A 25648-nucleotide genomic window follows, 5' to 3' on the forward strand; every position below is an offset into this window, starting at 1 on the left:
AGCCTACACCATGGGAGTACCTCAGAGAAGGGGGAGAATCTTGTCAGTAGCCATGACCAAAGAGGGCTTCCCACAGGAGGTGGCTTCTGAGCCAATCCTCCAAAGCCACAAAACAATGGTTTTCCCCATTTCTGCTTCTGATCATTTGGTGTGTGCTTTGCTTCCTTCTTACCTCACAGAGTCCTTAACAGCTTCTTTTTAATATAGAGAGGTATAGGAAATCAAGTTGAAAGAGTGACCCATACTGTGTTCAAAAGAACCTAGGTCACCAGTCTTTATAGCCATTATTTAGAGAACTCAACTCTGGCTATTAGAGAGATGATTGAGAATATTTTCATTCTTGGCCTGAAGCATTAGAATAGTTTCTCCACTAATTCATATTTGGTGTGTATATCAACAGTGTCCTAACAATTCAATCACAGTATTGTGTTTGTGTCTGTGTGTGTTAGCATCAGTGGTGGAGGAATTGTTGCATCATCTGAGATAAATGGCATACAACTATCTCAGCCATCTTAGTATCTAGGAGAGAAAAGCAAAGCAGCAAAGTGCTAAGAAGCCTGGTTTTTTTTTTTTCAAAGAATTTTATTTTTATTTTAAGAATTTTAGTTTTATTGCTAAGAATACTTCCTGATTCTGTAAAGATAAGCACAAAATTCCTGCAGAAGATCTAGACAATGATAAGACAGCTCTCTGGAAATGAACAACTCAACCCATTTTTCATCATTAAAATCTAGGAACCCTAGATTAGGACCATAGCAGTCATTTCCTAAAGAGTTAAAATCAAAGGAACTGCTTGGCCCTCCACACAGGCTATAGTGATATTTGGAACCCAGAATCACTGACCTACATTTGTGTTTTTGTTCTCAGACAAGTTTTGGTATTGTCGGCTTTCACCGAACCACAAGGTCCTGCATTATGGAGACTTGGAAGAAAGCCCCCAGGGAGAAGTGCCGCAGGATTCCCTGCAGGACAAATGTAAGTGGCTCTCCTAGTGACATGCCTGGGTTTTGGTTGGGAGTTTGTTTCCCAGTCACAAATTATCATGAAGAAAAATTACCACACTAAGTAAATGCTACTAGATGTGTCCCACCATTCTAAGTGGGCATCCTCACCAAGCGCAAGAGCTTGATGGATTTGGGTTTGGGACTGAACAGTGTTTAAAAAGAATGCTTGATATCTTTCTCAAAAGATGTAAGCTTGGCATTCAGATGCCTAAATGCAGATTCACGGACTCCTCTTAGTAGCTCTGAGACCTGCTGAGGTCGATGGTCTCTGTTCTTTTCATAAGCATTAATTAAATCTGGCTTGTACCAGTAAGTAAAAAGGAAAAAAATAAAGGTAAATTGATTATGGGTTAGAAGGGAGGGAGGGAGGAAAAGGTGAGAGGGAGGGAGGGAAGGAAGAAAACAAGGAAAGAAGAGGGGAGGAAGAAGGTGAAAGGAGGGAGAAAAATTATTACTAAATAAAATCTAGCCATAAATGAATTATATAATACCTTCATTTAGAAAAGGCCTTTTATCCACACTATCTGAGCATTGGCCAGGAGACCCCCAGGGACTCTCCCCAAGAGCTATTCAGACCCTGACAAACTGGGGGTGAATGCCAACCCTTTCTAGGCTATTATAGCCAGTTGCACTTGGGGGTACCAGATGATGCTGGAATTTGAATTCAGGTCCTGGTGCATGAATCCTAAATGATCCTCCCGCTTCATACTACCTTCTCTGCTTACAAGGAAGACAGGATCCTAGATTAAGGAGATCAAGAAAGGAACAGCATCAGGGCCAACTTGCCTACAAACTTCCCCTTTCCCCACTCTCCTAAGACTCTTATCTCAAAAATTCAGAGTGAAAATGAGCTCAAAGCAAGACTTTTCCCTATGCCAGGGAAAGACGGTGGCTGGTCTGGTTGTAGAAGTTCAGGACCTAAACTGTCTCCTCAGAAGAGCTCAGGAGAGTGCTCAGAAAGGTTGCTGTTGGTTGATTCTGGCTATGGCTCCAGAACTAACCCAACCCTCTTCTCTTGAAGCCTTTGAAATCCATTATAAGCCTTTCATTTTTGTGATCTGTGTCTTAATTTATTTTTATTACCATGTTTTTTTCATTTGCAGCACTATGATTTACAACACTGTTCATTACAGGCCTTCTTGCATTCAACATCCCAACAACACTGTCTCTACCAGTGTCCACTTCTCTATACCACTGTTTCATGGTCCCCCTCCCACCCACTGCCTTTGGTAAGATTAGCTCTATAAACAATTTCTCAGGCTCTTGAATCTTTTTGATTGTTTTGGGGCCACACCCAGTGCTGCTCAGAGGATACTCCTGGCTAAGCACTCAGAAATCGCTCCTGGCTTGGGGGGACCATATGGGTTGCCGGGAATTGAACCAAGGTCCGTCCTGGGTCAGCTGCCTGTAAGGCTAATATCCTACTGCTGTGCTGCCTACCAGTCCACCCTGCTATTGGATCTTTTCTTTCTTTTTTTATTGTTTTGCTTTCGGGGTTGGGGGCGAGGGCACACCTGGTGCCACTCAGGGATTACTCCTGACTATGCGCCCAGAAATCACTCTTGCCTTGGTGTACCATATGGGACATTGAGGGATCAAGCCACAGTCCATCCTAGGTTAGCATGTGCAAGGCAAATGCCCTACCACTTGCACCATCTGGATCTCTTAACATTTGTTATCCCATACTGTGTTTCTTTATACCTATGAGAGATAATTTTGTATCTATCACTCTCCTGGCTGCCTGATCTATCACTTCAGATCTATCCACATAGTATCAAACTGCATGGTCATCTTTTCTGCTCTCCAGGCAATATATCATTGTGTCTAGTCATCTGTATCTTAGAGAGTCAGGTCAAAAAGATCTTAGCTAATGTGAATAGAGTAGATCTTTTTTAAGGTAAAGTCAAGTTTTAATAAATTTGAAAATGTCATAACTCAGATCTGTGCATATGCTCAGAACTTTTACCATGATTGGGCAACATCATCTGACACAGAAGCTCTTTTATCATATAGATTTGGATAGCTGAGACAAAGATGAACTCTAAGTTGCCACATTGGGGTGGTAAATCTTAGTGTCAGGACATGCTAATCTCACAGCACCATGTAGAGTAGCATTTTTAGCTCACTATTTTTGTGCCATCTAAAGCTGAACAGCAGTAAAGAAAGCCCTAGTCAGCCAGGGAATTTTTCATAGAGTTTATTCATTGTAAAATCAACCCTGAATGCATACTTGACCTTTGTGTGTGTGAGAGACACAGACAGACAGAAAGAAAGAAATTACATTACTATACACAAGTCTGCCAGGGAAGGGGTATATTCATTCAGTGTTGTAAAGTGAAGCTATTTTGTGCCTGAGAAGGGGAAGTCCAGGCCTTGGAAACTGAAGTATAGTGCTTTGGGCCTGGCACCTGATTTGTACTTAATCCCACTTCTGCGTTGTGCCTGGAGCAAAATGGTCTACTCTCTTGGAACCCTTAAAAATCAAAAACCACTAGAGAAATAAGATGTGTCTTTAATTAATGTTAAGTGTCATTGTTCTTGCCTTGTACAATTACCCTCTCTTGAGTGAGGGAAAAATTGTCTTCTCTTCCTTGTGTTAATTATGGCTAAGTATTGAGATACTGATGAATCCAATAATGTAATTGAATACTATTAATTGATGATGCATAAGTAAAAACTGAGCTATCTCCTTATCACTCTTTTGCCCTTCAGGTTTAAGAAATCTGTCTCCTTATTTCCTTTTATTTAGCAGGAAATATTATGCTGAATATCCTCACCCACGTCCCTCCCACCTAGTTTGCAGGCAGTCAGTACTAAACACTAGACTCCATTGCTTTCCAGCTGTGCCGCAGGCCCCTCAGTGCCTCCCTTGGAAAGAATCTAGGCCAGTGCTCCCTCCTTACTCCCACATCAAGGGGCTCTAGGGGTGAGAAGCACCAGCTCCCCCTTCAAAGAGGCCATTAAACCTATTACAGTAGATGAGTAGAGCAGCTGAGAAAGCAAACCTAAGAGGGTGATTTGGATTGTTGACAGGAATCATTTGGTTTTCCTCACGCTACAGAGAGAGTTTACTTTGATATTGATAATGAGAATAATAGCACACATTTATCGAATGTTCATGTTATGTCAGGCTCTGCCTTAAGAAATTTACATAAATTATCCTCTTGGAAACCACAGTAGGTAGCTATCCTTGCCCTACTTTAGCTGATAAGAAAACTAGTTACAGGAGAATAAGTCGCTTCTTGAAGGTCACATAGTAAATAGAAACACAAAGATCTGAATGCCAAACCACCCTAGTGTGTGGCTGAGTTTCATCTGCTCCCAGTATCACCAAGATGAAAAGTCAACACTGACCTGATTCTAGCGTTAGGAGTGAATTATTAGAAAAATGCTGTGAAATACATGATGCTAAAGTTCCACATCACAGACTCCAAGAACTTATAACAAAAGTGGTGCAACTAGTAGTTGGATCCAGAATTCAAAGCACTCCCTGTGATCCCAAAGGCAAAACTCATCTCACCTCTTAGCACTTGTACTGCCAGTTGATTCTTCACTGAAATGATAGGCATCAACCTTTCTTATCGCACTCAAGAGCTGCTCTAATGGAGGTGCGGGCACAACACCAGGACTGTTGATGCGAAGACTTAGCACTAGGTGATGAAAACTGAAGCTCCCTTTATTGTAGGAGCTACACTGACTTTTGTCTTTGCTTCATTGAAAATTCCACATATTATTAACTAGTTTCCTAAATATCTGAAATTAAAGCTACATCCATGTCTAGGTTTCACCTTAGGGGAACCTGCTATATTTGGGGAGAAATGACATCCTAGCAGGGAGGAAGGAGTGCAAGCATAGCAGCTATCCCAGTCTGCCCCCCTCCCCATCAGCTGTGTGACATGGCATAATTTATTTTTCCTTTAGGTCTAAGTCATTCCATGTATAGAAAAAGATAGCTTCAATTTAGTTCAAACAGAGAGAGAAAGAGAGAGAAAGGAGATCTTTACCCATGAATTAAGAGTAGGGGCTAGTGAATATAGCAACCCTCCTGGTTCTCAAATCTCTGACTCTACCCCCAAAAGACCTGGTTTTGAAATAACCCACAGCTCACAGTTACTTCTTTCAAGAAGAGATCAAGAGCCCTGGTCCTGCTCAGGGGGATCAAGAGGATGACATTTTAGCCCTTCTGATGCCTTATCTTCCAACACTTCCAGAGACAAACTATGCAAAGAGCAACCTTTAAAAGCTACACTGTATTTTTAGAATTTTATGTTTTCTTTTTTGCTATAATCCTGTGAGTAATAGAGCAGCTTTTCTCTGTGACAAGGGACAATGCATATAAAAATACAAAATGTGTTTTCTCTTTGAGGCCATAGGCATTGCAGGAAAAGTGCATCTTTATCCCTGAAGTCTTCTCATTAGCAAGTCTGAAGACTTCCCCCAGAGCGACTGGGCTTTACTTTTGTCTACCTCTCTATGATGGGTTTTCAAAACCACAGCCTGACTTGTTATTTATAGATTCTAGATGCCCTCTCTAGTCCACGGACCATTTTATATAGTAGTCAACAAAAGGCTTTCTGCAAGCTTCTTATCTCAAAAATCTGGGAAGGCTTTTTGTGAATCGGTATGTTAATTATATCACAAATTCACTTCATTTGAACACTTTCTACCGCAAAGCCAACCAATTTCCTAAAGTGTCCAAATGTCCTGTCAAAGTGATTAGGTAGCCAGTTTTGCATTGAAGAAACAGAAGATTATGAAATTATTGATTATGAAAATAATTTTGAGCAGAATTAAGTCAGTTCTAAGGTAAGTTCATAGATAAGCTCCAGAGTCATAAGCACTACCTACAGGAATATAGCCAGGTAGGGATAGAAATCAGGTTTGAGGGGCCAGAGAGATAGCACGGAGGTAAGACATTTGTCTTGCATGCAGAAGGACAGTGGTTCAAATCCCAGCATCCCATATGGTTCTCGAGCCTGCCAGGAGCGATTTCTGAGCACAGAGCCAGGAGTAACTCCTGAGTGCTGCAGGATGTGACCCAACACCCCCCACCCCAGAAAAAAGAAATCAGGTGTGAGGTAAACTATGATGTTGTATTAATTAATAGGTGCATTGTTCTGTTATGCTCAAGGCATTAGCAATCCCAGAATATCAGTGGCTTAAAGCAACAAAAGGCTCCCACTCTGACTACATAATTTGCATTGGTTGGCAAAGGACTGCACCACACAGTCGGTCTGGGAAATAGGCTGGTAGCTATTTTGCCATCACTCAGTTGTGTCATGTGGGTGGATCATGTAGCCTCTTCAATTTCTTTAGTCTTTTGGACACAGGCTTTTCCTCCCTACCCACTCACCCACCTCCCCAAAAAAGGGACATGCTATTTCTGACCTCCTATTTCTGCTCACATTTTATTGGTCAGCACTTATTGGACTCTTCTAACTGTAGATGTAATGAAGTGTAGTCTTCCACTTTCGTTAAAGGAGGGAATGTTCTGTATCAGTGAATCCAGGTAATGCCAACCAGAAGGCCTAGTATCAGGTCATCAAATAAAGGAACAGGTGTTATGTAACAGCAGGAAATCCTGCAGACCTGTGGAAGAATTCATCACAATATTCTCTTCTTTAGAGTTAGAGAACACTAGGAGTGCCAGCAAACTTGCAAAAAAGTGTACTTTTATGAATCCTTACCAATACATCATCTTAATATTTGCTATAGTTTCTAATTTTAGTTCACCTTAAATTCTACTCCCCAACTCAAACACCCAATAGACATTTTTATCTTTGTGGAATTTATCTTTCATAAGTTTCAACAGGTCCTTAGTCAGTCATATAGTCACTGATCCTCATGGAACAGGAAAATAAGGGATTGGAAATGGTCAAATGACTGCCCTTTTTTATGTGAGGTTCCTAACCATCTAGTGCCTTGCCCTTCTCTATATTTTCTCTTTCTCCAATTCCTGAATAAAGTATGAAGTTTCTCTTTATATCTAACTATAATGTTCTTAGGATTGCCAAAATCCTAAGACTCCCTGTCTAATAAAAGGAATGTTACCCTTATTTAACTGAAATTAGATTTTACATATGCAAAATAGTTGTGAGAAACCATGAAATAGTAGAGAGTAGAATATCAAGTGTGGGAATTCCAGGCTCTTTCTACTCAGGTTAGTCCTGTGGGCTAGGACTGATTTTTCTCATCACACAGGTACAATTGCAAGGGCTATACTGGCATATATGAAACAGTTGATAGTACTTGACACAGGTGTGTTATAATAACATTATTACTACCACAATTACTGTTATGACTGGTTTTACTACTTTTAGCACTATTATCCTGATTTTTTGGTTTGGGTTTTTTTTTCCCTATATATCTGTATTCATGAACCAAATTCTGCTTATGGATATGTTTCTCCCAAGGGATGCTTTTTACTGACTATTGGAATATATTTTTGCTGCCAGTACTGGAACACTGCATGCCTTTTCTTTTTCTCACCTATTTTCTCTTCTCATTCTGCTGTAGTTTCTGAGAATAGCCGCTGTGGTAGCTGACTTTATGCTTAGAATTGCTTTAATGACATTGATGCTCCCACTTTCATTTTCTTTTATGAATTTCAGTACCGGTGGCAGATATCAAAGCTGTGGTGACGGGAAAGGACTGCCCTCATATGAAGGAGAAAGGTGCTCTTAAGCAAAACAAGGTATGCTTCTAAATTATCCCAAACCTATGCCTGCCCAGTGAAGACAGTGGCCAAGGAGGAAAGTGGGGGTAGGGTTACTTCTCTTGCCTTCTTTTTTTTCTGCTTGATTCCTGTTACATCACCTTAGTCTTATTCTTCCTCTGATCATTTATTAAGCTCCCCACAATCCCTTTTATTTTCTTGATTATTGTTTCATTTCAGTCCTCTTTCTACTTTTCATATTCCCAGGCCTCTCCAAACTCATTCATATTCCTATTTTCTATTCCCTAAAGTCTACCACAGGCTCTGTTATTGTCTTTCCAAGGTCTTAGTGAAAGTCAGGAAAGGCAGAGAGCAGTTTAGACAAAAGAGCATTACAAAAATTTAAGGCATCTTTCAGTGTCCTGGAAGGCAGACTATAAGCTATCTCTGCTCAAAAAAAGGACATTTAAAGCCAGCTTAAAGTGGGATTTTTTTTCCTAAATGCTAAACCTTTTTCATATTGCATTATTTTCCCCTCTCCACCTAGTTGCCCTCCTAGTAGCTGTAATCACATGTGGTGTAACCACATTCCATAGCAATGGCATATGGAAGACATTATCTGAAAAGGTGGAAGAAATCCTTTGCCCTCTAGTTTGAACTTATCTGTCCTTGCAGGACCCATAGGGAGTTGATTCTTTGATGATTTTCTTGGCACATTGCGATACATAGTTTCCATCAAAAATTATCTAGATTCATCTTCTAGCTCTAGACATTTTGGTGCCCAAAATATCACAGAGATCATAGGATGCTTCTTTCTTATCTAGTGACTGTCTAAGAATACAAAAACTTCACATCCTTCTGATAAGGCAGAGGTAAAAATGAAGCGCTACACTGTAATTTCAAACAAAGGCAAAGCGAGATCCAGGTCTTTAGAGAACAAAGATGTATATGCTTGAAGGGAAAAAATAGCAGTACAGTTCATGGAGACAGAGAGGAGAGGCTGGTAACAAGATCTTGGCTTCATAATTAGTTAAGAGTCACTCCTTCCACTTCATGTGAAGTCTTTACTTGTTAAGCTGTCACAAAATGGCTCTGTAATGTACCTAACTGGTAACTGTAATGTAGAAGAACATATCTAAGAGTTTGCAGTTTGGCTAATTGTAAGCAGAATTTCTTTGACTTCTATACTGTGGGAAGATAAGAGTCCTATAGTATATCAGATTCCAAAGGTGCATCTCTAATCATCAGGGAGAAGCAAAGCAAATCAACAATGAAGTACCATCTCATACCACAGAGACTGGCACACTAAACAGAGAGCAAGAACAATCAGTGCTGGTAGGGATGTAGAGAGAAAGGAACTCTCATTCACTGCTGGTAGGGATGCTATCTAGTCCAGTCTTTATGGAAAACAATATGGAGATTCCTCAAAAAACTGGACATTGAGCTTCCATATAATCCAGCTATACCACTCCTAGGGATATATTCTAAGAACACAAAAACACAATATAAAAAATGCCCTCTGCACACCTATACCCATTGCAGTGCTATTTACAATAGCCAGAATCAGGAAACCATCCAGATGCCCAACAACAGATGAGTGGCTAAAGAAACTGGTACATATACACAATGGAATACTATGCCACCATCAGGAGAGATAAAGTCATGAAATTTTCCTATACATGGATAGACATGGAAACTATTATGTTGAGTGAAATAAGTCAAAGGGAAAGAGATAGAAAAAATAGTCTCACTCACCTATGGGGTTTATGAAAACTATAAGACATTACTGTAATAATACACAGAGACAATAGTGATGAGGACTAGAAGGATCAGCCCATGATATGAAGTCTACCACAAAGAGTGGTGAGTGTAGTTAGAGAAATAAGTACACTAACAACTATCATGGCACTTTTAATGAGTGAGAGAAATAGAATTCCTATCTCGAATACAGGCAGGGGGATGGGGGCACTGGTGGTGGCAATGTTGCACTGGTGAAGGGGGGTGTTCTTTTTATGACTGAAATCCAACTAAAAACATGTTTTTAATAGAGTGCTTAAATAAAGATTTTATTTTAAAATAATAAATAAATGTAACATTTTTTAAAAAGAAACAACATAGAGAGATGGGTAGCAAAGAAACCTGCAAAATGGATTTAAGCACCCTGAATAAGGATAGGATCAGTTTCACAGGAATACCTATGCTTTCAGCCCTAACATGTGACAAGATGAGGATGGAGATAGGGTATAACCTAGTGTGCCACCAGACTGGAGATTGGCACCCCGGAGTTGGGCAAACTTAGAAATAACATGCATAAAAAATGCTTTGTTACAACCATAAGATTGTTGGCTGGAGGCATTTATTCATTCAACATCTGAGAGTCAGGTACTGTCCCAGGTCCTGAAAATGGAAGAAACCATGATCCTTTTCCTTGAGGTAGAGGTGTTCGTTAATAATTGTCTGTCTATTAGTTTTGGATCGCCTAGAATAGGAGCAGCTCTAAGCACAGTGTTGAACTGAGCAGATGCGATCTTGGACACCTGGGACTTTGAGATTCCTGTGTGCTTCACATGGAGTCAGACAGTTAGTAAAGTTCTATGAAGTTAAGAGAAGTGTTAGGACATTTCTTGTGGGTTCAAATGGAAGTTATGATTCTTTATTTCATTGATATAAAATCTAGTTTTTTGGGGGTGCTGGAATGATAGTACAGTGGATAGGGTATTTGCCTTGCACACAGCCAACCCAGGGTTCATCCCAGCATCCCATATGGTCCCCAGAGCCTGCCAGGAATGATATCTGAGCACAGAGCCAGGAGTAACACCTGAGCACTGTTGGATGTGGCCCCAAAACCAAAATAAAATATCTAGTTGGTTTGTTTTGGAAAGTGGACTTTCTTGGTGTTTTTCCCACTGAGTTACAGGATTATAACTATAATACTTATGTTTTTATTTATTTTACTTTATTATATAATAAATATAATAATGTTATTAATGTATTTATAATGTCATATATAAATGTAGTATAATTATATAAACACAATATAAGTTATATAAATAATTTATATTATAAATATAAGTAAACACTTATAATCACCTGCAAGAAGATTTTGGCAGAACTCTCTGATTTAAATAAATTATTATGGTAGAAGAGAAGCTGCCATCTTACCATTTGGCAGAATCCACCTTTTATTCAGTATGATTCATGACCCTGAAATTTGCAACAGATTGTAGTAGGGGCTGATGTTCTAATATTGACTTGAAAACCCTGCCCTGAAGCAGAAAGCATTTTATTCAGATTTGTTTCATTCACCACTCATTCACTAAATGTATTTACCATCTTTAGACTATGCCTGTTCCAGGTGCTATGAATTCAAAAATAAATATGACTCGGGCCCCTTCCTGGGAATCTGGCAGATAAGATTTAAGTATCATCCTATGATTACAATTCAGTGTTGTGTGTTCCTCTATAAATTTAAACACAGGGAAGTGCCTGGTGGATTTGAAAGGAGGAAATTGTTTCTGAAAAGGGAGTGATCAGATAAAGAAGTAAGGGTTTTTAAGATGAGGAAGGAATGTGCAAATGTTTCAGAGATCTTCTAACATAGAAAGAGCATTTTCTCACTGAGAAATGCTGAATTCATAATATAGAGCTGATGGAACAGAGAGAAGAAAATGGGTCAGAAAATTATTGAATTATAATGCTACTAAGATAGATTAGGTCCAGAAAATTATAGTTGCTGAAAGAAGGCAAAATACAATCTTTTTATGTACTACCCAGTTGAGTGCTTTTTGCCTTCTAAAATAAAAATTCAAATTCTAAGTATATAGGTGAGCAGCAATGTTCTATAACTATGAAAACTACTATAATTTTTATGGCCATATTAACACATAATAATGCCAACATATAGCCTGGGACTTTTCCTTCTTCCCTTTGTAATTCATTTTTTCTGGGGCCCCCCACTGGCAATGCTCAAAGCTTATTCTTGACTGTGTACTCAGGAATCTATCACTCTTGATAGAAAGATCACACATAACTTGGAAGACCATATATGTTGGTGGGCATCAAAGCAAAGCAAGCAAGCACCTAACCAACTCTTTTCTCTCTCTCACTCACTCATTCACTCACTCGCTCCTATTTCTGCCATCAAAATGTTTTGTTCTTGGGATGACCTGCATGGATGGTGGAGAATCAACATAGTTGAATTGAATTTTGGGTAAAATGTCCACTCTAGGCATATCCCCCCCAAATAATAGTAACAGTCAACACTGTATAGTTAAAACACACTGCACATAGGTGTTTTATTGAGTTCAGTTTCTTTTTTGCCTTCCCCAAACCAAGGTTTATTTTATATCCAGAATGTCTCTGAGTAGCCCCTTTCTGACCCTGAGGTCTGCCCCACCTCATCTCACCCCAGGCCACAGAGGATCTTTAGTTCCTATTTTCCCAAAACTCACATGCCCCAAGCCACTTTCAACATAGTAGAGTGGAGGGTGTGAGCTAACAGAACAGAGAAGAGGCAGAACCTGCTCCTCAACATCAAGTATTCACTGAATTCAACCTGGAGTGAATAAAATACTTTTGATAGGAAGGAGCTCATCCTAGAGTGTTACCGTGTGTGACCAGGAGCCCTAGAGGAAGACTCTGGCCCAAATCTGTGGCTCCTCACTCTCCCACCTCCTTACACCTCTTTCCCACACAGACAGTTCTGACAGGTGGCAGGTTCCGGAGTGCCAACCCTCAAGGTGCCATACCTTCCAGCTCTGCAGCCCCCCTGCTGAAAAGCTGACCTCCCCCCAGGGCTCCGAGACGATTCAGAGATGTCAGTAAGGTGCACGCTAAGTGATCACCACTTTTCAGGGCTGCATCAATTCCTCCCTCATAGGCAGCTTAAGGGAAAAGCAAGTGGAGATTGACGCGCTCACCTATTTCCACTTCCTGCTTGTGTTGATGAAGAATCTAGGTCACAGCAGTTCTGTTTGTTTATGTGTTCATTGGTGTGTGCTTAGGAAGGGCAAAGCCCAGGGTTTCAGGGCTTCCTCTCTCCATCTCCAAACTCCCCTGGTGGAATAGAAAAGGTCACCGTCAGCCATGCTGACACTCTGATCTCAAGTGACTGTGATGTTTCCTCCAGAGACTGTGTGAGAACTCAGCCACCAGTCCCTCTTGATTACCGGAGGCTTTATCCTACTGACTGCCCTTAGCAGAGGAGCCAGCTCTGGGCTAGCTCAACCAGGAAATCCAGTCCTGAATTTCACTGTTTCCCATCAACCTGCAGAGGTCACCCACTGCGGCTGCTAATATGTCACTGGTTTCCAAATAAAGCTTGACTTCTCCTCCTTTCTCTTCCTTTTCTCAAGAATAGAGTTTGCCTAACAGTGACCCCAATAGTGGTAAATCATTGTTTATACCAGTGTTCCTCATCTAGGAATTTGAGGTCAGAATTGAAAGTTTCATTGAAAAAAGAAATGCTTTCCTTTTTCTAAAGGAAAGAGCATTCTGATTCCAGCAACTTCACATTCTTATTTTCACTGTGCATGTCTGCTTGCAGTCTCTCTCCATAGGTAGGCATTGTTGCTAATAGAGATTCGTTTGGAGATGGTATTTATTTTTTCTGACTTTTTTTCATTTATGCTCAGTATCAACATAATGTTGATATTGAAGAACTGACTGAATATATTTCTCTGGGTCACTAACATAATGTTTTTTCTAATGAAGGGAGGGAGGATTTTTGCATAATGTCTCAAATGAGATTCTTATAGTATTTTTATTTATAATAATATATTGCTTGTATTTCCTTTGACATTTTGTGGTAATACCCCTGAGGGAGATCCATGAATTTTAATATAAATTGCTTACAGTTTCTTGAGGAGGGTCTCTCCAGTGACGGTTGGCATGGCAGCCACTTCCTGGCTCTGAGTGTTCTGGTTCCACATATGGTGTGGCTCAGCCTGGTGAGGCCTGGGGACCACAAGGTTGCTGGGTTACCCCAACTCTGATCTTATGCATATATCTACCCTTCTGAGTTACTACCTTGGACCCACCTTCAGGCTTCTCTGAAAAAAAATGATACCAGTTGCCAGTGCCTCAAATAGAACCCAGGACATTTTTAAATGAAAAGATCTGAGATGCCAGACTTTATGGAACAAATGACTTTATTTGTTTTGATGAGATCCGTTTTTATATAATCCGTTTTCACAGGTCAGGTTTCAGTGGAGACCTGAGAAGGAAAGAATTGAAAAATAAATAATGGAATAATTGGGCCCAGAGATATAGCACAGCGGCTATTTATATTTATATAAATTTATATTGCTGCTTGCAAGCAGCCGATTCAGGACCAAAGGTGGTTGGTTCCAATCCCGGTGTCCCATATGGTCCCCCATGCCTGCCAGAGCTATTTCTGAGCAGACAGCCAGGAGAAACCCCTGAGCACCACCGGGTGTGGCCCAAAACCAAAATAAATAAATAAATAAATAAATAAATAAATAAATAAATAAATAAATAAATAAATAAAAGAAATGGGATAATTTTGGAAGCACTTCAGTACTGGTCTTACATTCTTCCCTTTCACCCTTGACTGCTGCTGGCAGGTTGAGGACTCTAGTATTAGGGACTGGAAGCAAATGAGCTAGAGGCAAGCAAGTCACAGATGGGCTTCCGGATAGCTCCATGAAATCTTTTTTTTATTAAATATAATTTTTATTTTAATCATCGTGGCTTACATTTCATTGAGAATAATATTTTAGGTACATGTTAACATAAAATCAGGGGAATTCCCATCCCTGATTTGTCCTCCCTCCACCCCTTTCCCATCCTTCTTCCCATATCCTCTTCCCTTACCCCCGGGGCTGCTAGAATAAGTGGTCCCCTCTGTGTCTAGCTTACTACTTAGTGGTCTTACACCTATTTGGTCTTGGTACCTCCCTTATTCCCCCGCCCCAATTGGGAGGCGGGACTAGATAGTTCAAGTTATGCGGATTTGTTTGAAGAAGAGAAAAGTAATAACCTGGAGGAAAAAAAAGAAAAAAAGAATCAGATACCCTGGAAATGGGCGGAGTTCTTCTAGAGGCTTTCATCCTTGGTTTGAGAGATGAAGAGGAAAAAGAAGGTGAAACACCACAACAGTACATAAAGAACTGTCAAATAAAATATCCAGTGAGCATTCCAAAAACAAACAAACAAAACAAAACAAAAGGGTAAGCACCATATAAAAGCCATGGTATTGAGATAAAAAAAAATGTGGCAGAGCACATAAGAAAAGAAAAAAAGAAAATAAATAAATAAATATAAATGGAGACATCCATTTCAATAGCCAAACCACAACAATGAAATCAAAAAATAGATAAGTAAATAATAATAAAAAAATGTTTTGTGCTTTTTTTTTCCCTCCTGCAGATACACAGTAAATATTGGGGTCATTTGAAAAGGAATTTCCTTTGCCTAAGAGATACAGGGTTTCTCCACCCTTGAAGTATATTGTCATGGGATTAACTATAGACTCCTTTCAGGTTCATTTACTCTCCCCTTGGTGCTTTTGTGGTGTATGGAAGACTTCTGCTCCGTCCTGGGTGATAACATCAGACCTCTGTATCTAGAGGTCTCGATATCTGCACAAGTCAAGGAGTTGAACTTATGATTATGTCTTTCTTTGTGGATCTAGAAGTTCTGTTCCCTCAGTGTCATTTTAATTTGTCTTCTGGGTTGGCGGTCCTGGTCTTTGTGCTGATCCTAGGAAGGGTCCTGGGATAGCGTCTTCTGTTATGTTTCCAGAGGTCCCCTTCCGTTGCAATTGTCTCAGACAGACCTCTGGAACTAGGGATCATAGTTGTTATGCAGGTCGTAGCTCACACCCTAGAGTAGGGCTTTTTTATTGGTCCCAGGATACATACAGTCTGGCCATGGTTCTGTCAGCCAGTCATCTGTAAATCGCGATCTTGGCATTTGGACAGACCAAAGGGTGACAAGTCTTCTGATTTGGTCTTATCATTAGCTGGTGAGGTAGGATAACTTGCTCTTAGGTCAAATTGTTCCCATTTTCCTCGTTGTCAGGGTATCACATTAGGGCTGGCACTTGTTGGTGTCAGAGCACTATTAAGGATGTCCCGGTTGGGATTTGTTTCCTGTGGCTGTTGTGAAGAAGTGTGTCGTTTCTATGTCTGTGGTCCAGGGTTCAAGGCTGGACAGTTGGTGTCTAATCACCTGGGGTCTAAGTTGGGTCCACGTGACATATTTTCAAGGTGGGAGATACCCCTATATTGTAAACAAGTATGAGTTCTTATCCATAATAAATAAGAGCTCGTTTTTATACGTAAGATTTCCCCTTTTTTAGTGTGCCTTTGCAGGGAGAAATGGTGCTACATTATATTGCTGGTGCATTTGAGGGTGGAGAGAGAAGAAAACAAAATCATGTCACACACCCAAAAAAGATAAAAATAGAAATAAAAAATATGTGTTCACATATATATATTACAAGAAAAAAGATTTTTAAAAAATGAAGTAAAAATTAATTAAAGGAACAAGGTGATGCAAGAAAGTATCTTGCATTTGGGGAAAAACAGGTAAAGAGGTAGTGTAATACAGGTCTTATACTTATGATGGTAGTATAGGTTTCCCCATTGTCTTTTGAGATTTTCTTGTGGTGTGTGGGTTCCCAGGCACCTTTTCATCTCCCAACCTGACCTTCTTGAGATTGGCAAAAGATTTGTGGCAGGGAGGACTTGGAAAGAGTTCATGCATTGGGGGATACTTGTAGAGCTAAGTCCGATTTCAAGTAACAGTCCACGTTAGGAAGGATTGGTAAGGAGGACCAAGCAGCATGAGTCAGCAGGGGAGTTGGTTGCCTTTTCTTGTAGGAGGCAAGGTGTGGGTTTGACTGGTTGTCCCTTCGCTTGGGTGCTGGGTACTGGTTCGCTGGGGTAGGAGGTCATTCTTGATGCCTAATGGAATAGGAACTGAGGGTGAAGAGTTTTAATGTGGGGAATCTGGATGGGATTGTGGGGTGAAGGGATAGTCAAATTTTCAAAGGGGTGAAAGGGGAAAGTATATGGAAGGGGCAGGAAAGAAAAGAGAAAATAAATTAAAAAGAAAAGGAGAGAAAAAGAAGAAAAAGAAAAAAACAGTAGTGAGAAGAGTAGAGAAAAAGCGAGAGAATGCTATTTTGTTTGAGTGTGTTTGATAGTAGGGCCTGTAGTATAAGTCTATAGGTCATAGTTCCTGCTTCGGTGGTCTGGGTGGTCACGTGCTTCAAGTCCTAAATGAAGGTATTACCTAGGGATAAAGTGTATGTTAAAGAGTTTTATAGGGACATTCTCATAGTAGCTGGATATGGTATCTCGTGTGATTGAGCCCCGAGATGGAATCTTAGTTTGTCCACCCTTTGTATCCAGGAACACCTGTGGACAGAAAAGCTGAGAGGTTATTTTAAGTATAGAAAGATTAAGGCACTAAAACATACTTTTATGGAATGCTTCCATTGGAGTCAGTGGTTTCCCATGGTATCCTTTGCTTGTAATCCTGTATAAGATCCCTAAAGGCTTATTATGGGCCTTTGTAGTAGAAGGCTGATTACTTACCTGGTCTTTCTATGTTGCTGTTTCTGCTGTTGCTGGTTTTTTTTTTTGTTTGTTTGTTTGTTTTTTTTTTGTTTTTTTTTTGTGGTATAGTGTGTAGTCAAGAGTTTGTGTTGTTCCTCTTTCATGTATTTTGAGCACTTCTCTCCAGTATATGTTGACTGTTAAAGTGTTTGGGATTTCTACCCTGTTAAACCCTGTTATTTGATCGTTGAGTATTAGTTGTATATAAGGTGTCAGAATAGTGCTGTCATTCTGTGTTTATCTTTTGTCTTCTGACTTACTTCATTTAACATAATATGTTCTAGGTCCATCCATGTTGCTGCAAAGTCTGTGATTGTATCATTTCTGACTGCCATGTAGTATTCCATTGTGTATAGATACCACATCTTAATGATCCATTCATCTATTGTTGGACATCGAGGTTGGTGCCAAGACTTGGCTGTTATACTGAGTGCTGTGATAAATAGTGGGGTGCACACATACTTTGGAATGAATGTCCTTCCAAGTTGGGGGTAGATACCTAGGAGAACAATTGCTGGGTCAAATGGCAGCTCAATTTTGAGTTCTTTGAACACTCTCCAGAATGTTCTCCATAGGTGTTGGACTAGGAGGCATTCCCACCAGCAGTGGATGAGAGTGCCTTTCATGCCGCATCCCCGCCAACATAGATTGTTCCTATTATTTTTGATGTGAGCTATCCTCACTGGTGTAAGGTGGTACCTCATTGTTGTCTTTATTTGGATTTCCCTAATGATGAGTGAAGGTGAGCATGTTTTCATGTGTTTGTTGTCCATCTTTTAGTCTTCCTCAGAGAAGTGTCTATTCATTTCATCTTCCCATTTTTTTATGGTTTTATTTGGTTTTGGGGGACTCAGCCTTTTGAGTGTTTTGTATATTCTGGATATCAGACCTTTATCTGATATGGTGGGTGAAAAGATTTTTTTCCCAGTCAGTTAACTGTCTTCTTGTGTTAAGTAGGGTTTCTTTTGCTATGCAGAAGCTTTTTAGTTTGATGTAGTCCCATTTGTTTATGTTTGATGCTAAAGTTCTTGCCATTGGTGCTTCATCCTCGAAGACCTTTTTGATATGTAGGTTTTCGAGTGTTCTACCTATTTTATTCTCTATAAACTTTATAGATTCGGTCTAATTTCGAGGTCTTTGATCCATTTTGTGTTTATTTTTGTATTAGGAGTGAGGTATGGGTCAATTTTGAATTTCTTGCATGTGGTTTTCCAGTTGTACCAACACTTTGTTGGAAAGACTTTCTTTGTCCCATTTCAAGTTCTTGGCTCTTTTGTCAAATACCAGTTGACTGTATATCTGGTGGTTATGTCTGGAAATTCTGTTCTAATCCACTGGTCTGAGGCTCTGCCTTTGTACCAGTACCATGCTGTTTTGATAACTGTCTTTATAGTATAGCTTCAGGTTAGGTAAGGAGATGCCACCCAGCTTCCTGTTTTTTTAGTATGTGTTTGGCTATCCTGGGTCTTTTGTGGTTCTAGATAAATTTTATGATTGATTGTTCTAAGTATTTAAAGAATGATGTCTGAATTTGGATGGGGATTGCATTAAATCTATTTAGGAGTTTGGGTAGGATGGTCATTTTGACTATGTTGATTCTACCTACCCATGAGCATGGAATGTTCTTCCATTTCCTCTTCAATTTCTTTCTGAAGTGTTTTAAAGTTTGCCAGGTATAAGTCCTTCACTTCCCTTGTAAGGTTGATTCCTAGGTACTTGATGTTTTTTGAAACTATTTTAAATGGAGTTGTATTCTTAATCTCTCTCTCTTCTACTTCGTTATTTGTATAGAGAAATGCTACTATCTTTTGTGTATTGACTTTGTAACCAGCCACTTTGCTGTATTGGTTTATTGTTTCTAGGAGTTTTACTGTGGACTCTTTAGGGTTTTCCATGTATATCATCATGTCATCTGCAAAAAGAGATAGTTTAAATTCCTATTTCCCTATTTGGATTCCTTTTATTTCCTTCTCTTGTCTGATTGCTATTGCTAGGACTTCTAAGACTATGTTGAATAAGAGTGGAGAGAGTGGACATCCTTGCCCAGTTCCTGACCTTAGTGGGAATGCTTTCAGTTTTTCACCATTAAGCATAATGTTAGCTGTGGGCTTTTCATAGATAGCTGTAACCATCTTGAGAAAGGTTCCTTGCAGACCTATTTTGCTTAGTGTTTTCAACATGAATGGGGTTGGATTTTGTCAAATGCCTTCTCTGCATCGATTGATATGATCATGTGCTTTTTGTCTTTTATATTATTGATGTGGTGTATGATGTTGATTGATTTGCGTATGTTGAATCAGCCTTGCATCCCTGGGATAAAACCCACTTGGTCATGGTGTATAATCTTTTTGATGTAGTGCTGGATTCGCTTTGCTAAGATTTTGTTGAGTATTTTTGCGTCTATGTTCATTAGTGAGATTGGTCTATAGTTTTCTTTATTTGGGAATCAGAGTGATATTGGCCCCATAAAAGGAATTGGGGGAGGATTCCTGTCTTTTCAATGGTTTGGAAGAGCCTGTGGATCAGTGGAAGTAATTCTTCTTGGAATGTTTGATAGAATTCACCTGTAAAAACATCGGGGCCTGGACTTTTGTTCTTGGGGAGTTTCTTAATTACTGTTTCAATTTCCTCCAATGTGATTGGCCTGTTTAGGCTTTCTAAATCCTCCTTTTCTAGTTTTGGAAGCTGGTATTTTTCCAAGAATCTATCACTTTCTTCTGGGTTCTCTAGCCAAACTGAGTATAGTTGTTCATAATATGTCCTCATGATGTGTTGGATTTCTTGGGGTTCTGTTGTAATCTCTCCCCTTTCATTTGTGATCCTGCTTATTTGGGTGTTTTTCCTCTTTTTTTTTTTTTTTCGTGAGTTTTGCCAGTGGTTTGTCTATCTTGTTTATTCTTTCAAAAAACTAACTCCTAGTCTCATTGATTTTCTGTATTGTTTTCTTAGTTTCTATGTTGTTTATTACTGCTCTGGTTTTTATGATTTCGTGTCTTCTGGTTGTGTTTGGCTTTTTTTGTTGCTGTTGTTCCAGCTCCTTAAGATGGTCCTTTAAGCTACTAATTTTGTCGTTTTCCTCTTTCCTGACATAGGATTGTATTGCTATGAGTTTCCCCCTGATTACTGCTTTTGCTGTGTCCCACAAGTTTTGACAAGTTGTTTCTTCATTGTCGTTTGTCTCAAGGAGTCTTTTTATTTTTTCCTTGAGTATCTCTTTGATCCAGCTGTTTCTGAGCAGCATGTTGTTTAATCTCCAGGTTTGGATTTTCTCCATTGTTTCTTTTTACAGTCAATTTTGACCTCTGTTGCATAGTGATCTGACACGGTGCTTCTAGTGATCCTTACCTTTGTGATTTTATGCAGGTTAGATTTGTATCCTAAGGCATGGTTTATTCTGGAGAAGGTTCCATGTGAACTTGAGAAGAATGTGTATTCTGCTTTCTGGGGGTGGAGGGCCCTATATAAGTTTATTAGCCCTAGTTCTTCTAGTTTTTCATTTAGGGTTCTTTTTTCTTTGTTAGTTTTCTGTCTGGTGGATCTGTCCAGTGGTGATAGTGGAGTATTAAGGTCTCCTACTACTATCACATTTCCCTTCATGTGTTTTTCCGGTTTTGCAAGCAGTTGCTGTGCATATTTTGCTGGCTCTGCATTAGGTGCATAGATGTTAACCAGTGTTAGCACTTCTTGGTCTAGTGTTCCCCTGATCAGTAAGTAGTGACCCTCTTTGTCTCTGATCACTTTTTTGAGGTTGAATGCATTTGGTCTGATATAAGTATGGCCATCCCTGCCTTTTTTTTTTTTTATTTCCATTGGCCTTTATAATTGATTTCCATCCTTTTATTCTAAGCCTGTGCCTATCTTGTACATGTATGTGTGTTTCTTGTAGGCAGCAAAATCTGGTTTATGTTTTCTAATCCAGTTATCTATTATGTGTCTTTTAATGGGAGAGTTTAGTCCATTAACATTTAAGGAGATTATTGACGGAGAGGGCTGTTGTGCAGTTGTGTTTTTAGGGTAGTTGTTACAATCGGGGGTTTGGATTGTATAATTCGTCTCTGAGTAGGTTTAGGGTCGGCTTTGTTTGCACAAATAGTGCAAGTTCATTTTTTTTAGAATGATTTTAGTCTTCCCTCCCATATGAATGAGAGTTTTGCTGGATAGTGGACTCTAGGTTGAAAATTTCTTTCATTCAATTGTTTAAATATGTCATTCCACTGTCTTCTTGCTTGAAGTATTTCATATGGGAGATCTGGTTTGATTCTAATGTTCCTTCCTTTGTATGTGAGGGTTTTTTCCTCCCTTATTGCTTTAAGTAGGTCGCCTTTCTCTTTGTTTCTTACCATTTGAATACTATGTATCTTGGAGTTGGTTTGTTAGGGTCTATTTTGTTGGGGACTCTTTTTATCTCCTGGATTTGCTGAGTCTTTCCAGAGGGTGGGAAAATTTTCCGCTATTATCTCCCTGACTATTTGTTCTTCCCCTTTCTCTGTTTCCTCCCTTCTGGTATACCTACAATTCTTAGATTGTTTCTTTTGTCTTTGTTCATTAAATACTGGACTTTTTTTATTGTAAGAATTTATTCAAGAGACAAAATTGATTAACATAATGAGGCAAACTAACATAACATAATATAGTAACATAACATAAATGTAATTGATAGAATAATAATACATGTAAGTCAAAGAAAGTTCCTGATTAAAAACACAAAATTTTTTAATAATGGCTTACATATTTTTCACAGTAGTATTTTAGGTACATATTAACATTGAATCAGGGGAATACCCATCACCAAATATGTCCTCCCCCCATTCCAGTTTCCTTTCTACAACCCATATACCTCACCATCACCCCCCGGGTTGCTAGAGTAGGTGGACCCCTCTTTGTCTGGCTAAATACTGGACTTTTACTTCCAGTGCTTTACCTTATATTTCTTTGTTGGCTTCTTTGTTGTCTTTTGATTGCAGTTTATCTTTGAGTTGTTCTATGTGATTCTCGAGCTGTGCAATTCTGCTCTTCGGCTTTCTACGGTTTTACGAATTTCTTTTAATTCTGTTTGTATGGAGTCTTTCATATTTTGTAGGAATTCTTGTTTAAATTGGTTCATTTGTTCATCAATTGATTTATTGTAATCTCTGGCCAGTATGTCTTTCATTTCTTATACTATGGCTTGGAATTCTATTCTCATGGCTGCTTTTAGGTCTTCCTCTCTTGGGTCTGTGTGTTTTGGTGGACTTGGGAACTTGTTCTGATTTCTCTCCATCTCCCCTGTTGTTGTTTTCCTTGGTTTACCCATCTTTCTTTGCATTTATTGGCTTGGCTTGGAGTGCAGTGCCTTCAGGTTTCAGCCCGCTTTTGCCACCTGTGGTGTGGGGCTGGATCTCTTCTCGGGATGTGGCTCTACGTGAGTATGTTGGGTGATGTCGCTGAGTTTTGGACCTTCCCTCGTCCTCAGTCTAGCCTGACCAATCACCACTCCCTTCAAGCCAGACAGTGTAGGTTCACTCTCTGGCCTGTCCCGGGAGCTCAAGGTTCCCTTGAATGGCTGCTTTCCACCAGCTACAGTCGGCGACCTTCTGCACCCACTCTGGCCTGTTCTGGGAGCTCAAGGTTCCCTTGAATGGCCGCTTTCCACCCGCCCTAGTCGGCAACCTCCTGCACTCACTCTGGCCTGTTCCAGGGGCTTCAGCTCCATGAAATCTTACAGATATGGGTGTCTAGAGGAGCACAGAGATAGCACTCAGACTTCAGACTTCTTTAGGAAAATTTCTTTAACCCGTTCCTCGCCTGAAGTCAAAAGACTTTGTACTCATCTTTCTGCAATTCATGTTTTTGGGGGCTTTTTTATGTGTGCTTTGCCACTTAGAAATATTTCTCTTGGGCAGATGGTGAGACAGTAGCAGAGGGAAGCAAATGGTGATTGGCAGGGCTTAGAACAGACACAAGAGAAGGAAGTGGTTTGTTGAGGGTGATGTGTAAGAACACTGTTTGTATGTGCTTCATCCTTCCTTTTCAATTAAGCTATTGGATTGTTGAGATGGATAGACAACTCTTTTCCAAAGAGTATATCCTTCTGAGCATTCTGACCAGTTCATACACAATCTGAGATATTCATCTTAAGATACATATCTAACATATCATTGAGCAACTCAAGACCATAACAGACCAATGAACTGGTAACATCTCAGTCCTTTTTTCAGTTGGTTCTGGCTCATAATCTACTCAATGTACAACCCTAAGTATTCTGATCTTGGATTCATTCTCCTTTTCATCTTCTTTCTTCTTTTGAATAAAATATAGCTTGAGTTCCTCAGCAGTTTAAAGATTAGAGGCCAAGCAAGTTACTAAAGATCCACCGCTCACCTAGAAAACTCATTTTGTGCAATTCAGATACCAATTCACATCCCTGCAGGCATTCTTGTGTGTTGAGTGAAGAGAGATTGAGCCTGCTGGCTGGGAAAGGGTTTACTATTTTCCCTTGTCTCCAGAAAGAAGATGCTCAACTCAGGAGAGTGACAGAATGTTGGGGTAGTGTGGCCTTGAACATCTCTTAGGGCTGCTGATCAATGGAATTGGTGACATACTGCTCTTAGGCAATCATGATAAGTAAGTGAGATGGCTGGGAAGAATTTCCCTGAATGACGTGAAGGAAATGAGTTCTGAAACTTACCCAGTATTCTCTATCCTCCCATCAACCTCATTGTTGCTCCTTCTTTCTGGACAAGATGTGGATGCAAATCATGTTCCATCTGAAACCAGTTTTTTGGAATGTGAGAATTTTCTTCTAATCTCTTTTAGGAGGTGCTTGACCTTGCTTTCTCCATCTTGTATGACTCGAACTGCCAGCTGAATTTCATCGCTCCTGACAAGCATGAGGTAAGGGTCTCCATGAGATTAACTTCTGAGAGAATGTCTTGTTTTCTTTAGAAAAACAAGCAGGAGGTAAAATATTGCAATGAGCAATATAAAAGCCCGCCTGAGAAAACTAATGAATACACGAACATCTTGTTGATTCAAAGTACAATGGAAACCTCTTGAAAAACTGCCAATTCTAATAGGTTCAAGTTCTTACTAGCCAGCCTAGTAGTTTCTGGCAAAGCAAAGGAATGTTGATAGATCTCAAACCCAGCAAGGGCATAAAAGTGTCCCTGGTTACAGCTTTGGTTGTCATGAATATTTAATTTTCAGACAGAATTCTCACAAGATAAACTTGTTTCTATCTTTGAACATTTAAGAAGTGGATTTTCTATCATGAATCTTTAAGTTATTTTAAGAGGTGCAGGGCTGACTCTGCTGTTGGAATTTTATTTTTGAAATGCTTTTATTCCTTTTTGACATCTTGTTATATGTATAATTTGTTTCTCTTCTTGAAGCACACTGTCAGCTATATTAAAATATTTAGCATAAATCTAGAGAAATGCATTTGTAAGATTCTGTAGCAGTTATGGTTGATTTATCTTTCTCTTGTTAACTGGAACCAACATACTTGAAAATCTTATTTTTAGATGATACCATTCAAATTTTGTTTTGCATGCAGTTGCATAAACAGCTTTTAGAAAGGAAGGGAACATTTTAATAAAATTTGACTTTTGTTCCCAATTTCCCCTGGGAGACTCAGCTCATTTAAAAGTTATTCAGTATGTAGTTTCACTCCTTTGAAGGTTTTGAATAAAATTGTACATCCCAAAGAGAGAGAAAAGATTAGACACAAATCCTACATTTAGAATGGTGCTTAAATAGAAATTCTGTGCTCCTTAGCATTTACTTTGAAGAAGACTCTGACTTTGTCTTCATCTTCCTGAAAATAGACTTTGTATCCTACCTTTTCCTTTTAAATAAAAGCTTGGTTATATACAAGTCATTCTGTATTCAGCTATATAGAAAACTGCTTTCAATAGTGGAAGTATGGACCTTATTTAAATCTATGTTCTCTCATACATCAATTTCAGATAAGGGTAAATGTTCTTGAACTGCTGAGGTTTTATTCATATCTTATTGACATAGTGAGAAGAAAAATGTTGTAAGCTACGAACACTTTCAATTTCTCCAGTCCATTTTCATATCTACTGCCTTCTTTTCTTTGCATAATCACTCCATAAAATAGAAAATTTCACTACATGTGTCTTTATCAAAAACAGGCTTCTGTTGGGAATGGAAACTTCAATGTCTCAACAATAGAAAAGATAATAATAATTATGAAGAACCTGATTTTGTCTGGGCTAGTCGGGCACCATTCAATGCCTTATGGACTTCACCTCAGTTAATCCTTAGAGAATTCTTAAAAAAAATGCAACCTGTAATATTTTTATAATGGAACAAAATGAGAGAATAAGAAATCATATAGATAGGCAGTGAGGGATAATCTAGGAAAATTAGCTCTAGTGTTCTTGTTCTAAAACCTCTCC

General features: G+C 39.3%; 1 protein-coding gene across 3 annotated transcripts in view; it reads left to right on the forward strand.

The window, feature by feature from the left end:
* Positions 1 to 25648, forward strand: part of ELMO1 (engulfment and cell motility 1) — a 514761-nt gene that overhangs the window by 483421 nt on the left and 5692 nt on the right. For all 3 annotated transcript variants that reach the window (XM_049781864.1, XM_049781865.1, XM_049781866.1), the window contains 3 exons: positions 868 to 975; positions 7616 to 7698; positions 24042 to 24119. In XM_049781864.1, coding sequence (XP_049637821.1) covers positions 868 to 975; positions 7616 to 7698; positions 24042 to 24119 — 269 coding nt within the window. The remainder of the gene's footprint in view (positions 1 to 867; positions 976 to 7615; positions 7699 to 24041; positions 24120 to 25648) is intronic.

This window comes from Suncus etruscus, chromosome 10, assembly GCF_024139225.1.
Source record: "Suncus etruscus isolate mSunEtr1 chromosome 10, mSunEtr1.pri.cur, whole genome shotgun sequence".
Taxonomy (NCBI): domain Eukaryota; kingdom Metazoa; phylum Chordata; class Mammalia; order Eulipotyphla; family Soricidae; genus Suncus; species Suncus etruscus.